A 14,951-nucleotide genomic window follows, 5' to 3' on the forward strand; every position below is an offset into this window, starting at 1 on the left:
TTCTGTTTAAGCAAAAAGAACAGTCTAGTTCCTCTTTTCTTTTATTATTTTAATTTTTATCATTAAGCTGTTACTTTTACCATTTTCCTTTGTCCAAAGTTTGCAAATAAGCACTTAGTTCAAGCCACTAAAGAAATGTTTAGGAATGGCTTAGAGTGAAAACCTTCAAAGTTAATGATCTAGCTAAAAGTATAGTTTTCCAATAGCATTCAAGGAGCTTTTACACATTCAAAGGCCATCTAGTGACTAAAGTTAACAATCACACACTTTTGATACGGCAGCATTCAAATCACACTACTCATCAAACATGCAACAGACCATTAGTACTAAAGAACAGGAAACATTTGAAGTATGAAAGTATGGTATAGTTTGGAAATAAACATGTTTCCATTCTTTTCACCCAGGTCCAGATTTTTAACAGTTTTTTCCCTTTTTCCAGGTAACAAGAACTCAGGAGGCAGTATCAAAATTACGCTTAGAAGATAAACATAGTGTGCAGTGCCTGTGTAGTGAGGCTTTGAAGTTTACACATGGCTAAGTGGGACTAAGTCTACACCAGCACTGTCTTCAAAATTTACTGCACCAACACAGCAGATAGAAAGTAAATCAAAGATATGTACATTATTCATAAGACAGCTGGTGGAGGCAGCTGAACCATATACTACATCCTCCAAACTTCTAGTTATTTATTAAAAAGGTGCACTAGAGAAAACCACAGAGATGAATGGTCCTGTGTGCTTGGCATATCCCAAGATGAAAACAATCATCTGCTGAACTTGCAGCACATAGCAAATGACAGCTCTAATATATATGTTCAGAGAGGCTTGGGAAAAAATGGAAATAAGATAGAAATTTGTTATCTCTCGTCCTTTTGGCTATTCTTATGATCTTTACCATTACAGGTAAAAAGCTGGAGATACCCACACGCAAAGGAGACTTGGCATACACTCACATTTGACACCAGAAAATGCCTTAAGATTAAATAACATAGTCCAGCTGCAATTCTTGTTTCAGAAAATGAGAGAGGGACTGTTTGGACTTGATCAAAAATGACAAAAGTTTAAACAACCCAGGGACACTGTACTTACATATATAAAGGGATATGACAGGTTTGAGAGCTTTGGCTCTTTTTAAAGACAAAATGGATCAATCTCTCTTTTTTTCACCAGACAGAATATTCTGATAGAATATTTATATGAGGTCCCAAAACACAGGTGGTGACAAGTCAAAGTTTTGGTCTTGGAATAATGCAGTGCTCATTCAAATTTGGTAAAAGACTGTGGCAAATTATAAGTTTGGCATATATGCTAAATGAACCAGCTCAGCAGGCAGAATCTTATCTTTAACCTCTTCTGATACTACGACTTCAGTAAATTTCATAGGACAGTATAAACAAGTTTTCTTTAAAAATAAACTACTTCCCTTCTAGCAACACTTATTTCATCAAGCTCGTGAGAATACAGGAAAATTGAATATCAGGTCTGAATTCCTCTCTTGGTCTGCCCCTGCAAGCAACTCTCACTGTCCTCAACTATATTCCTTCAAAAGAGTGTCATTCAAGAAACCATGATAGCATTATCTATCTATCTATCTATCTATCTATCTATCTATCTATCTATCTATCTTGCTTTTCTTCCACCCTGCTGAGGTACCTGTCTCCCCCACTGTATGCCTGACTGCCAGTAACTCACCTGTCCATTGAGTTTGTCTGAGCAAACCTTCTGGCCCATAGTCTGGAAAGGAGATATGTTCTTAATTTTCTATCATACTTTGACCAACTTTTCTTTCTTTGTCTCAACTTAGCTATTATTTGACCCCTCTTAAAGACTTCTGTGACCTTTTACTGGACTCATCTAAAATGCTTCACTCTGGCATAATTTGAATAAGTGAAATACAGAGTAAATAAAAGACACAAATGCAGAAGTGATTGTTTTGGACAGACAGCAAAAAACCCCTTGAGTTTGAGCGTGGGTATGATTACCATGGTGTTTTCATAAATGTCATGTCTTAATACAAACATCAGATGCATGAAATCATGACAACCATTCCCTTTACAGGCTTCTTCTGTTCTGCTTTTTATATTTAACTCTAGGAGAAGCGTGCAGAACATATTTTTGACATAGGTATTAACTGAATATCTTCTCTAGCTATAGAATGCTGCTGAAATTAGTCATCTGAGATAATTAACTGTCCACAGATTTTGTAAAAGGACTGGTCAGACAAGTCTGATATCCACAAAACCTGAAATTTACACATCACAAGACCTCTGTGGAGAGGTAAAAGATCCTGTTTGAAATCTGTCCCAGAAGCCTCCAACAACCTAAAATCATAATTACATGCTTCTTGTATGCAACATAAGGTAATTAACCAGACTTAATAACTTTTTCAGGCAGCAATCAGAATCAATTGCAAGACAGAATTTTAGTTTATTAAAAATAATAATCGTTACCAATAATAATCACAAGTAAAATAACTTAATGTGAGATTTGCTAAGGTAGAGAAAAACTGTTTTAAAAAGATGGTAGCTCACTGTTAGTATTTGACTTGCAGACACTGTGCATTGTTTTTGACCCTTATATTTTAAATTTAGGAGTATTGACTTTAGTGGGCCCAGCAACAGTTACTTGCCAGTTACTTTATTTGGTTATTTAACAAATAAAATATTTTCAAATAACTCTTCCAGAATCTTTCACTCAATTCTTTGGTTAATTATTCTATTTCTCCTCATTTATGGAAGATAAATAGAACCTATTACTATCACGTCTTGTCTCTCTTTTAGTCTTTTGAAAGAAAAGAAAAGAAAATGACTCCCTGAAAGCTACTAGTAACTAAGCATAAACACCACCAGTTTATATTAGAGAGGACATGCATGGCAAAATAAGCAACAGAAAAAAGCCTAAGTTGTTGAATTAACAAAGAATCGGTCTACTATGGGGCAAGTGAAAAGCTAATGCAAAGCGAAATACGTAACTGTAGGCATGATAAATAATCTAACCCTTTGTGAAACCACAGTTGTTTTATTCAATGGCACTCAGCCTTAAAGAGATTATTTCAAGTTTTTTACACTATTTCCAGATGACCTACTAACTTATTAGGCAGTATGCTATTACACATTTCATTGTTTTATGGATATTTAACAGCACAGATATTTTTGAGTATGCTGTAGGCCATTTTTCACAGAATCACAAAATAATCTGAGTTGGAAGGGACCCTCAAGGATCATCAGGTCCACCTCCTGGATCTGCACAGAACCATACCCAAAAGCCACACCATGTGCCTGAGAGCATTGTCCAAATGCTTCTTGAACTCTCTCAGGCTGGTGCTGTGACCACGTCCCTGGGGAGCCCGTGCCAGTGCCCACCACACTGTGAATGAAGAGCCTTTGTATAATATCCAGCCTGAACCTCCCCTTGACTGAGCTTCAGGCCATTTCCTCAGGTCCTGTCACTGGTCACCAGAGAGAAGAGATCAGTGCCTGCCCCTCCTCCTCCCCTCACAAGGAAGCTGTAACTGCAGTGAGGTCTCCCCTCAGTCTCCTCCAGGCTGAACAGACCAAGTGACCTCAGCTGCTCCTCACACGACTCCCCACCCAGACTCTTCACCATCTTGGCTGCCCTCCTTTGGATGCTCTCTAGTAATTTAACGTCTTTTTCATATTGTGGCTCCCAAAAGTGCACATCTCCACACTGAGGTCACCTCTTGCCCAGCCCCCTTGCCTCGCTGGCGATGCTGTGCCTGATGCCCCCCAGGACACACTTGGCTCTCCTGGCTGCGAGGGCACTGCTGGCTCATCTTCAACTTGCCATCGACCAGGACCCCCAGGTCCCTTTCCATGGCACTGCTTTCCAGCATCTCATTCCCTAGTCTGTTCGTACAACCAGAGTGCATATTCCATCTCTCCCCCTTGTTGAATTTAATTTGTCTGGTGATTGTCCAGACATCTAATTTGTCAAGGTCTGAATGTCCATAAATAGTTCATTTGTTGTTTTTCAAGTTTCACAATTTTTTTTTCGCTTTACTTTGCATTTTGTTACCTCTGAATACATTTTCTTCTTTCTATTTCCACTGGTAGTCAAAAGTTCTAACTTACGAAGTATTTAAGTACTGGCTAAGGTAATTTTCAATCAATATTTGAAATGTAGAGGAGACTGGAATCCTACCTTGAGACACCACTCACTCAATGTGCTGCTTAATACTGCATTATTCCTGGATGATTACTTCTCCAGAATAATGATTATTCTGGAGAAAATACTTATTGCTTCAGCAGAGGAACTCCTGGGAAAGGAACTCTTCCTATGCAAAGGCAACAGGGAAATTAATATAATGTGACCACCACTATTTCAGTAAGTTCTACATGAAATTCTTCAACTGAGCCCCTTAAAGAAACAGTAGAAGAAAGCTGGTATTCACATGGGTAAATAATTGGTCAGAAGATCACAGAGAGAAGGAAGGGATAAATGATCAGTTTTCCAGGTGGATAGAGATCACTGGTAGACAAACCTTCCGACAACCCATCTGGGCCGAGGACATTTCAGCCTAACATACTCACAAATTAGCTGTAAGTAGGGAGCTGGAATGTAAGTGATGTGCTCAAAAACAACTGTATATATTCATGAAGACAAATCTGTGAATCCAAGACTATTAATTAAAACACACAATCTCCTGGTCATGAATCCCTGACCAACAAATTGTTGCATAATAGGAAAATGTTCGGGGGAAGTATGATAACTTTACTAATTATCCAGTCTTGGATGAAATGCTGGACTATGTGGGCTTTTTGAGAAATCCAAAAATCCAGTAGCAGCATGAGAAAATTACTTATTTCTTTCAAAAATGGTTACTACCAAGTCTTTAAGCTAAGTCTATAGTATTTCCTATTACCCATTCCCCAGCTCTGGAGAAAACGGTGTCTTCAGATGTGTTAGTTTCCAGCAGGGGCAAGAAATAATTTCTGCTCTTTATCAGACTTGTCAGATAATCTTGTTTGTTCTGCAGTCCCCATAATCTCTGTGTTAAGGCCTACAAATATAATAATACTTACAAACTGGGCAGAGGGACTTCATCACTAGGTCCTCAGTACAAATACACCTGTATGGTCAAATTCTGAGGTCATCCTCCTCCTAACCACTGCAAAGAAAACTTGAGACCACAGAGAAAAGGGGAGAAAATTCTGTTGTCATATGAGTAAGAGCACCTCTCCTTTCCTCTCCTGAGAAAACTTGGAGAATAGCTCCTCAGCTGTCGTCCTTTCTCTGATTCTTCACTCTTAGAATGACGGTCATCATCAGCCTCCCACATTTGCTTTGCTATTACAGAACTTCACAGAGTTTCTTTTGCTCAGCAGATGCAAAAGTCTGCTAGAGAAGTTCAAAGTTGTGGGCTGCCAAAGCCATAGTGCTACATCTTTTCACAATAGAGAAGCTCCTGTCTGTTGCAGATGTTTTATATGCCACAGCTTATTTGTCTCAAAGGCTGCTTCTGTCTCTTTTTTTTAATGTCCCAGACACAGTGGAGAAAGTGACTGTAGAATCTGCTTGCAAAATGCCTGACTGATCTCTCTTTCAGCACAACTTCCCCAAACGATGTAGCCGTGGAATGCCTTGGGACTCGTATCTAGAAAGGTTAGCAACTTACATCACATGCCTGGGGGCTGATAGTTGGGCTCTGAATCATACAGCTAAAATCTGAAATATGTTTATGCAGTCTCATTAAAAATAGTACTTAAAAACTCATCTCCTTTTTATATCAATATTTACACATTTGTAGCTAATACCTCAGCATCACAGGAAAACTTGTAAATGCATACTGAGTTTGGAAGAACACTTACACCACTCCCTTAAGAAATTTATACTGCACTATATTTGCTTCAAGGTTTGTCCCTGAGTTCAGTTTTGATTTTTCCTGACAACTTCAGCATGGTCAACATTTTAGCTTGACAGTGAACTTTCCTGAACAAAACAACATCAGAAAGCCACCAGACAGTTTCTGTCTGCTTCCTGGAACTACTGTTCATTTCAGAGCACTTTCTTGACTGTAACCCAGATAACTGACTTGATGGCATTCAGTTTCAGATGTTGTCTGTGTTAATTTCAGGTGTGCCTCTATGTACCAGAGCATGTCTTTCTCTGCCTGCGTTTCTTTGCATTGAAAAAATTAATGGGCAGATAAAATTGCTTATCTCAAATCTTCTTTCCCCTTCACTTTTCCAGAGGCTTTCAGAAAAAAATCTGAACATTTCTGACTGATGTCTGAGGTCTAATTTTCATATGTAAATGAAGAAAACAGTAAATGAAAAATAAGAGTGAAAATTACATGGTATGGGCAAGAAAAAAAAAAAAAAAAGAAAATTATGTAGTTTATTTTTTATCCCTTGTGGTTTCTTGGGTTCCTTACAGTTCTTTTATATGGCTGCAGTAAGCAAGAAGTGATTTAAAATGCAAAGTTTGAAGACAGAAACTGGGAACCAAAACCACTGCCAGAATTTATGGCACTTAAGAGATCTTTTGGTGACAATAACATGTATAAAGGATTGCTAATTGTGCAGTAACTGCACCGTTTAACTGTGCAATAACTGCACTACTCCAAAGCAAAATGGAACCAGGAGTTTATTTACATTTCTCTCTCATATTCTAAGAAATGCCTCCCCTCATCTATGAGCATGTAGCATGAGATACCATAAAATTTTGTTCTAGCTGTAATGAGCATTTCTCTACGCAAGTCACTGAAATTAACTTAAAACATATTGGTTATTGTTAAATATGTCTACCCTTATAAGCCTTGGGCAGGTATTTTTGCTTTCCACATTTTTTTTCAGAAAATTCTGAAAGCATCAAGCCAATTTTACATTATGTCATAAGGAATGAATTCCCATTTTGGTGCTACAATCACTACAAAATTATCAGACTCAAATTTATATGCAAGACACTGATATAAAATAAGAAGGTAATGTGGTGCTTTGACCAATATGTGATGGCAGTCTTCAAAAAATTCTGTTGTCTGATTGACTAGACACTGGAACAGGTCTCTAAATCTCTTGCACTGCAACTTGTCACGAAATACTAAAATACACAGAAATATCCAGGGGATTTCCTCACTTTGGAGTGAGTTGGGTTTCTTGGTTTGCATTAAAGTAGGCGTTCATTAGAACTATGGTAAATAACTTCACATTTTACATAAACAGATTAAAAAACCCCACGTTAATTACATTAAAAGTTGTTTTGGGGTTTTTTTGCATTAGAATTTTCATTAGAATTTGCTGACTGGTACCTCTTTGCTACAGCAGGAACAATGAATCATGCAAACACTCTACTGCAGTTGTTATATTCAATTCAAATACAAATGTATTTTCTAAGGTTGTTCCTTTAGGACCCTGGGGAATGGAGTACAGAAACTCATTTTATGTATTTGTTAATCACCACCTGTTTCTTTGATGATAAAAAAGACAGTTTACCTCTCAGTCATACCCTGGACTTGCACCTTCTGTCCTGGCTGGATTCCTCCAGGAGGTCTCCTGTGGTCAGGCTGGGCTCTTCTCACCTGTGATGGGGATGCTGGTGAGGTTTCCTATCGCTGCAGTCTGCCAGGGATTCAATAACCCTTCCAACACTGGACTGCTGTTCAGCACTGGTGCTGGACACAAAAAACCTGTGCACGGATCTGTTACAGGCACAACATCCTGGTGTGGAAATAAAGGGTCATTTGGCCCTGCTGGAGGAGTGAATAGAATGTAAGGAAATAATTACTGTTTTCTCTTCAAAGCCGGCAAAACCGTGATGGCTCTCAAGAACCCTTGTAACAGGCCTACACATCTTCAACAGACTTGGATACCATTGGTGAACTTCTTCTTCAACTGACAAGGCAGTTGAAGACTTTTCAGAGGCACTTGCCTGCCTTTCAGGTCCATCAGAAAATCATTCTCTTCTGTTGTCCTTGTATGGCAGTAAACGAAAAAGATTCAACTTGCTCCTGTTTCTCCAAGATTCTGAAGTCCCAGCCAATAAATCACAGTAAAAGTAGAGGTCATTCTCCAGAAAAAAAAACCAGTGCATAGAAGAGCATGGCAGTGTTTAAGTACTGAATTCTTTCCTGAAAAGAGATCCATCAAGTATGTTACAGAAAGAACAGGGCCATTACATGCTCAGATTTTTTTTCTGCTGCTTGGTAATGATGGAAAGCACCTCTTAATGAAATTTCTCCTGGTGTGAAATTTAGTTCATGTCTGCCACAGTAATGTAGTCCTTCAAGGGGACACACATAACAAATTGTAGTGATAGCTGAGAATGTTTTATATGCAGTGTGGGCACTGTAAGGCTAAGACAACACATTGAAAACGCAAAACTCTGACTGATATATCCTGTGTCCACTTTCTATCAAAACTACACTTACCTGAGTGAAAAAACAAAACAAAACAAACAAACAAACAACAAACAAACCTTCCAAAATTTGACTTGACCAGTAACAAGCCTTTAAAATGCCATACTGGTGTCTTTATTTACTAACTCTCGGTAATTTCCATATCAAATATAGTGTTTCACATTAGAAATTACATTCAGTGGTGAGGGATGACTTTTTCTCCCTACCTTCTTAGCTCCTCCTGGAAAGCTTTAGAAAGAGATGACAGGAGAGGTAAAAACATGGGATCCACATAAGGCACAGGATGGAAGACATCACAAGGATGACTCTTGTTTTGTTGCATTCATCTTGTAGAATGAAATGCAATTTAAACTGTCTTGGATTTTATTGACAGGGATTCTATCCTGTTTATCCTGGTAAGTGAGTTTGTCAAGGAAGGCTGAATTATTTCTACTGTCAACATTCTGAAGAGATCCATGCCTAAAGAAGCACATGGATGAATTGGCTTTGTGTCCAAGCTAGTCCTCTCTGCTACCTTTTACTTTACTTCAGGATTCCTGTGGATCATTCTTGATTTTTTGACATTAACAACTGCTTTCATTCTCTGGAAAAGTAACAATATACCAAATCTTCCAATAAAATGATGTTTTTCTGTCAGACTTTATTTGCTCCCCAGAAAATTCTTCGTGTCTCATCCCTGTTCTCCTTCCCCCCATCTTCCAGAAAATCCCTGCTCTACTGCAGCACATATTCTAAATACTCGAATGCCACAGGAGCATGCAAATGCCTTCACATTACAGACACTTTAATTGTCTTTTTGTGGCAGTTCAATGACGACGGAGCAGCAGAGTTATGGATGCCCACGACAGTGTCTGGTTTAGCACTTTAGTTCTTTGGCCAGAACTTCCTTGGTTCTTATTTTTTTTTTTTTTTAAGGAAGAGCTGCGGGGAGCACGAGGCCGGCTCAATCCGCGCTGCCGCAAACCTGGCTGCTTATGGAGCTGCCCATGGAGCGGGGATGGGCTGGGATTAACTACCTAAACCCAGCGGCGGCGGGACGATTTCGGGCGGCGGCAGCAGCAGATGTTTCCCCGGGGTTTGAGGATGTGAAAGCCTATGCTCCCCTCCCTTCCCTGCTTTGGCAAGGGCTGCAAGCGCAGAGCCGGGCGCTGCGGCCGGGAAAGCCCCGCGGGCGCTCGGCCCGGGCAGGCCCAGGGCAGGGCAGGACCATGTGCCCTCAGGAGCCGGGGGGGCGCGGGAACACCGCCCCGCCCTCCTCCTCTTCCTCCTCCTCCTCGTCCTCTTCCTCCTTCTCCACCTCCTCCTTCTCCTGGGGCAGCTGGAGGCCATTTCCTCTGGTCCTGTCGCTGCTTACCTGGGAGCACCCTCTTTGCAGCCAGCTGGTTTAAGTTTGTGTGCTGTCTGGGACGTGCTGTTCCATAATACAGGAGCTTCCCCCTGTGGGTTTTGTTTTACACCTGCCAGCTTTACCCATCTACACTCACCCGGTGGGATTGAACTTTCTTTCCGTGTATGAATATGCGGGAAAGCTAAAGGATTCTCTAATTTGATTTTTTTTTTTTTTTTCCCCCTCTACAAAAACGAGCAGAGACTGCTGGAGAGAGGGGTGTTTCACCTTCCCATGTGCCAAAGAACTTGCATTTCGTTGTCGGAGTAACAGTCTCTGCTTCCTAGTGAGGTCTTGAAATTTGAACATAGTAAATTGCTTCAGCTTGCTCAATAGTATTAACCTAGGTGAGTTAATTAGCGTACATACATGCTGGATCTTCTTATTCTACAGTCTGGTTGTGACCAAAGACAAAATTCAAAGTTCTACTCTCTGACAAAAAAGGTATTTTGCACGTATGAAGTATTTCAGTACATAGTCACTAAAACATCAGAATATTTCTTCTGTCTTTGGTTTGAGTAGGCATAATGGACATTGTCTGCACCAAAAAATGACACTTCCATTTTATAGCACTGGAGTGTTATTAGCACAGTCTGAGCTTCAGACTGATGTAAAGAACATGAGACTTTAATTTTGGTTTGTTTATTTGTTTTAGGGGCTTGTTTTGATTTTGTTTCTTTGTGTTTTTTGCTTTCTTGGGTGTTTTGGTGGTTTTTTTTTTTTAACTTACTAATCTTTACAGTTTCGGCACTATATATCATTGATTAATTAAACTTTTTGAGGACAATGTGGAACATGTTTCTTGAAATGTCTTAATTACAGTTTGAGTTTTCTGAGCTATCTGAAGGAAGTTTCCATCTTACTGAAGAGATACTGCATTTTTAGCTTTGGCATGCTATATGATAAAGAAGTTTATTTTTGAATTTAGGAAACACATGAATGGTGTAGTTGTCAGAAAGAAAATATAAAAATCCACTTGCAAAACGTAATATGGTTTATATCTTGCAGGCTTATTGTCTAAAGGGTTACACTTAAATGAGACAGATTAGAAACTGAAATAATTTCTCCTGTATGACTTTAAAACAACAAGTAATAGAGATGGTAATGTTTCTGCACAGTACTTACCATGAATAGGCAGTTTAGAAATGCCAGCCATCATTAAAATACTTGGATTTAGAAAATCACTTGACTATTAGCACATTGAGGGAAATAATTTAAGTAAGTAGAATTGCTATTTATATAATCTTTTGGTACAGAAGTCTCTTATCTCAAAATATAATTACTTTGAAAAAAACTTTTAGCAGTTACCATGATTTAAATATTTTACGATCACTTTATAGAATTTTCATTTCTAAATAAATGAATTCAAACTATGCCAACATTATAATAATATAGGACTTAATTAATTTATATATTGACTCTTTAATTATTTAAGGCTCATTCTTTCTTGCCAGTGCAAAATTCAGACTAAATTTAATTTTCTGATAAATTATTGTGAAGATACTTGATTTTGAAACTCTAATGCTGATTTTAAGGCTGAAAGTTTCAGAAGAAAATTAATTTATGAAATAGTAGGATGTACGTGATGTGAAACTTTAAGGGAGTGAATGGCATTTCCTTTCAGCTTGATGGGCATAGGAATAACGTTAATTTGGTGTAATATATCCTGGTTCCTCCTTTGAACAAGACATGGGAAGAGGCTCCTCTTTACCTGAGGCTGTTGTAACTTCCTCTTCAGGGTGGAGCAGGAAGGTTTGTTTTCCTGTGTGGGAACAGTCCACCTACTATTCCTCATCTTGAATGGAGACTCTTCTCCATTATGCTGTGTCTCTTAGAAATACAAAAGCTCGATTTCTCCATGTCTAAGTAGCACCTGTACTGCTGCCCAAGTTGATTTTTAAATGCATTGAACATGATGTTAAGAATCCACACTTGAATTTAACTCACTGCTGGCTCTTTTGGCCTGTTTCTGTATCATAAATTAGTAGCAAAGCTGTTGAATTAACTCAGTCTGATTTTAAAGCTGAGCAAGGACTCCTCAAACAACAGATACTTTATATGTCAGATGTACCTTTTGAGGGCATGGTCATATAAAACTGGGAGGTTTGAACTACCTTGGACTTGGGGGTGGATTGCCCCAAACTTCTATGTGTCTGACAGTGATGTAAACTGTTTTTCTTCACTTGTGTTCCTCTGCAAAAGGAACTGTTTTGCATACTTTGTATAATGCCTGTAGAAAGTACAAGCCAATGAGGAATCAGACCATCTATATTTCTAGTGTATTTGGCTGATTAAAAAACTTAATTAGAAGTGAATTCAGAAATTTATTTATTTTTTCTCAGAAAGTACTGACACAAAGGTTTTTTCCCCACTTCTTGGTAAGGACGGGTTCAGACAGAAGAGATGGAATAATATATGTAATGACTTTAAAATGTGGTTAAAGCAATTCCCTTGTACTTCATTTTCCATGGCTCTTTCTGTGGGACTTACTGACTTCTTGATGCTCCTCCCCCCCTTCTCCCACTATGGAATGTGTATCTTTAACCTGGTCACACTCACTTTTTAAACAGAGAGAAGGAATGGGAAAATCATTTGTATTAGACTCTGCTGCAGCAAGTACCATTTCAATTCCAAAGGAATTGCAGTGAGAAATCTAAAAAATGTTTTGGAGAAATTTTGAAAAACTGTCTCAAATGTGAGGAAAGGAGTGTTTGAGAGTTGTAATTCTTCTGTGGACAGGAAGATATGTGGAGTGAAATGGCTGCTATACAAGTGAAATGTGTATGCACATGAAAGAGCATTTAAAGTGACTTTCCCACCGTGTAGTATGCAATCCCATTGAAGATACTTAAGAAAGTAAATCCAGAAGTTCTACAGTATCTTCCTTTGGTAATGGTATTGCTTTCACTTTTTCTAGTTCTTCTTAAATAAACAGTTCAAGAGCTCCATCTTCGGGTTTAAGGTGTTATTGTAAAAAATATTTCTTTTTGCATTAAGTAGTACCAAAACCTCCTACAAGTTATGTAATGTAAATCTTCTCATACCTTTTCAGTTTGCAGTGCTTACTATTTCTAGATGCATTTATTCCATTGCATTATGATAAACTTTGAGTACTCTCTTTTTAATATATTTTTTTTCCAGTTTTTCTTTTGTTAACTTACTTTGTTTTGGTGGATTATGTTTTTCTCTTTCAATTATGATACATAAATCAATTTGACAGTTCATATGATATTATGGACTGTGACAGAAAATAATGGCAGATGGAATTTTAAATCAGGCTGCTTTTCAGGTAAGCTTTGTTATTTGTTAGAAATCAGTATGCTTTTATTAAAATGAGAACATACACTGATTTTTGTTAATGGGGAATCTGTTCATGTTCTTTTGGGAACAGAATTTTAATGAAACATTAATTTTGTTTCTTCCAGTGCAGAAGAGTTCTAAAAGACTTAAATATTACAGTGAAAAAATTTAAATCCATTTTTTTAATTGTCTAATTATTCCAAGAAGTTTTTGAGGAAAATAAAGTTTTTTGAAAAATTTTGCTCCTCAAACAAAGTTGTGAAAGTGGTACATAACAAAAAAAAATGTTGTGAAGTAAATTAAACTGTTATTCACAGAAATCTACCACCTATGAAATACCCTCATCAGTATCTTCTGTCTCTTTTTTTTTTTTTTTTTCTTCCTTCTCAAGTAAAATTTTATTTCTTCCTACTTCCTAAGTATTTTCAGTGGCAGACTCTGCTGACATTCTGACATGACAAGCACAGACAATCCTTTTACTTACCTTGGTTGTATTGTCTTTAGAGCCAGAGAATTTGCCTTACTTCTATTTTCCATAACAACACTGTAGAGAAGTACAATTGTAATTTTTTTAATAGAAGGGGTGACTTGATGATTATCCATTATTGCTTAAATTATTGTTTAAATCAAGATAAATCAAACCCAAGTTGTGATTTGACCCATATTTCTTCTTGTTCCCAGCAAATATCTCAATCTCTAACCAGTTCATGTGACCATTTGTTGTTGCTTTTATTTTTTGACTACTGCATTTAAGTTAGCAACAAGCACCATCTTCAAGTCACATAACTATTTAGCTTGCCTTTATAAAATAATTAGTACTGATGATATGTTCAGTATTTTCTTCTTGCCTTTTGTATTTGAGTTTCTCCTCTGTTGTTATTTACTTTCTTTCCCAGATTTCTCCAAATGTATTAGAAATCACAATGCCTTAACTCCCTGTAACTCACATTCTTTCCAAGCAGAAGGTGGAGACAAAGAACACAAAACGCTGAGAGGCTGAAACCGCTCCTTTTCTTCCTGCTGGCTTCAGTTCTGTACCTCGGAAAACTCTGTCAGAGAGCCCCAGATCTGACTTGTACTAAAATGTCACCTGAACAAAACTTCATTTTTCTTATGAAAGCCTTGAAATTCTTGCAAATCTCTATGCAATCTCTATGAACGCTTTTAATTTATATTTAAAATAAATGCAAATTACAGTAGAAATAAAATACTTTCTCTTTCATCTCGTGAAGAAATTAAGAAGGTCACAGGGGTGTCAGAACCCAAGTTCACCGCTTCATTGATGGTTGAAGTATATATGGATTGAGCGGGTGACTGAGGGTATTGCAACAAAGCAGCTGAATTTTATCCGCATTTTGGAAAGCGCTTATTCCCATTTTCCTCATTATGGACAGCCTTAATTTAAAATGTGACAGGTCCTTTTTAAAACATGTATATATTTTAAGTTAAATTTAAACTTAAGTGCTATTTAGAATTAGGTTGCTTTTTGCATATTAGGCCTTTGGCATGGTTTTTTGTTGCCGTAATGAGCCATGGTTGTAAAGATATTAACTGAAACCATTGAAGAAAACAACTTTTAAAGAGTGTAGATTAACCTAAAGTATGCTGATTGTTTTTTCTTATAAATTAAGTAGTCATATTAATGTCATTGTTCTTTCTTCCAAGTTCAACTCTGAAAGAGTTTCTAAATGAGGCAGCAAGACAAAACAGCTTAAAAGCAGTGGGATATTTTTTATTTCCAACGTTTTTCTTTAAACATAAAGTAACAAATTCAGTGAAAATATTTTTAAAAGAAAAGGCTCTTCTTTATCAAATCTCTTGTTACTGAATGTTTTTTAATTATTTTATGTGTTTTGATAATTACAATTATGGACTGATGTATGCTTATTAG

The 14,951-nt window shown here is 37.6% G+C and overlaps 1 protein-coding gene across 1 annotated transcript in view; it reads right to left on the minus strand.

Annotated features, from left to right (window-relative positions):
- SPMIP7 (sperm microtubule inner protein 7) overlaps nt 1–10,916 on the minus strand; it is a 70,496-nt gene extending 59,580 nt beyond the window's left edge. The window contains 9 exon segments of the mRNA XM_040054846.1: nt 493–597; nt 1,092–1,151; nt 2,265–2,320; nt 7,267–7,273; nt 7,537–7,636; nt 7,639–7,719; nt 7,722–7,745; nt 7,748–7,849; nt 10,886–10,916. Of these exon segments, the coding sequence (XP_039910780.1) occupies nt 493–597; nt 1,092–1,151; nt 2,265–2,320; nt 7,267–7,273; nt 7,537–7,636; nt 7,639–7,719; nt 7,722–7,745; nt 7,748–7,849; nt 10,886–10,916 (566 nt within the window).
- Nucleotides 10,917–14,951: the final 4,035 nt, after the last annotated feature.

This window comes from Hirundo rustica, chromosome 1 (genome assembly GCF_015227805.2).
Source record: "Hirundo rustica isolate bHirRus1 chromosome 1, bHirRus1.pri.v3, whole genome shotgun sequence".
In the NCBI taxonomy this organism is placed as follows: Eukaryota; Metazoa; Chordata; class Aves; order Passeriformes; family Hirundinidae; genus Hirundo; species Hirundo rustica.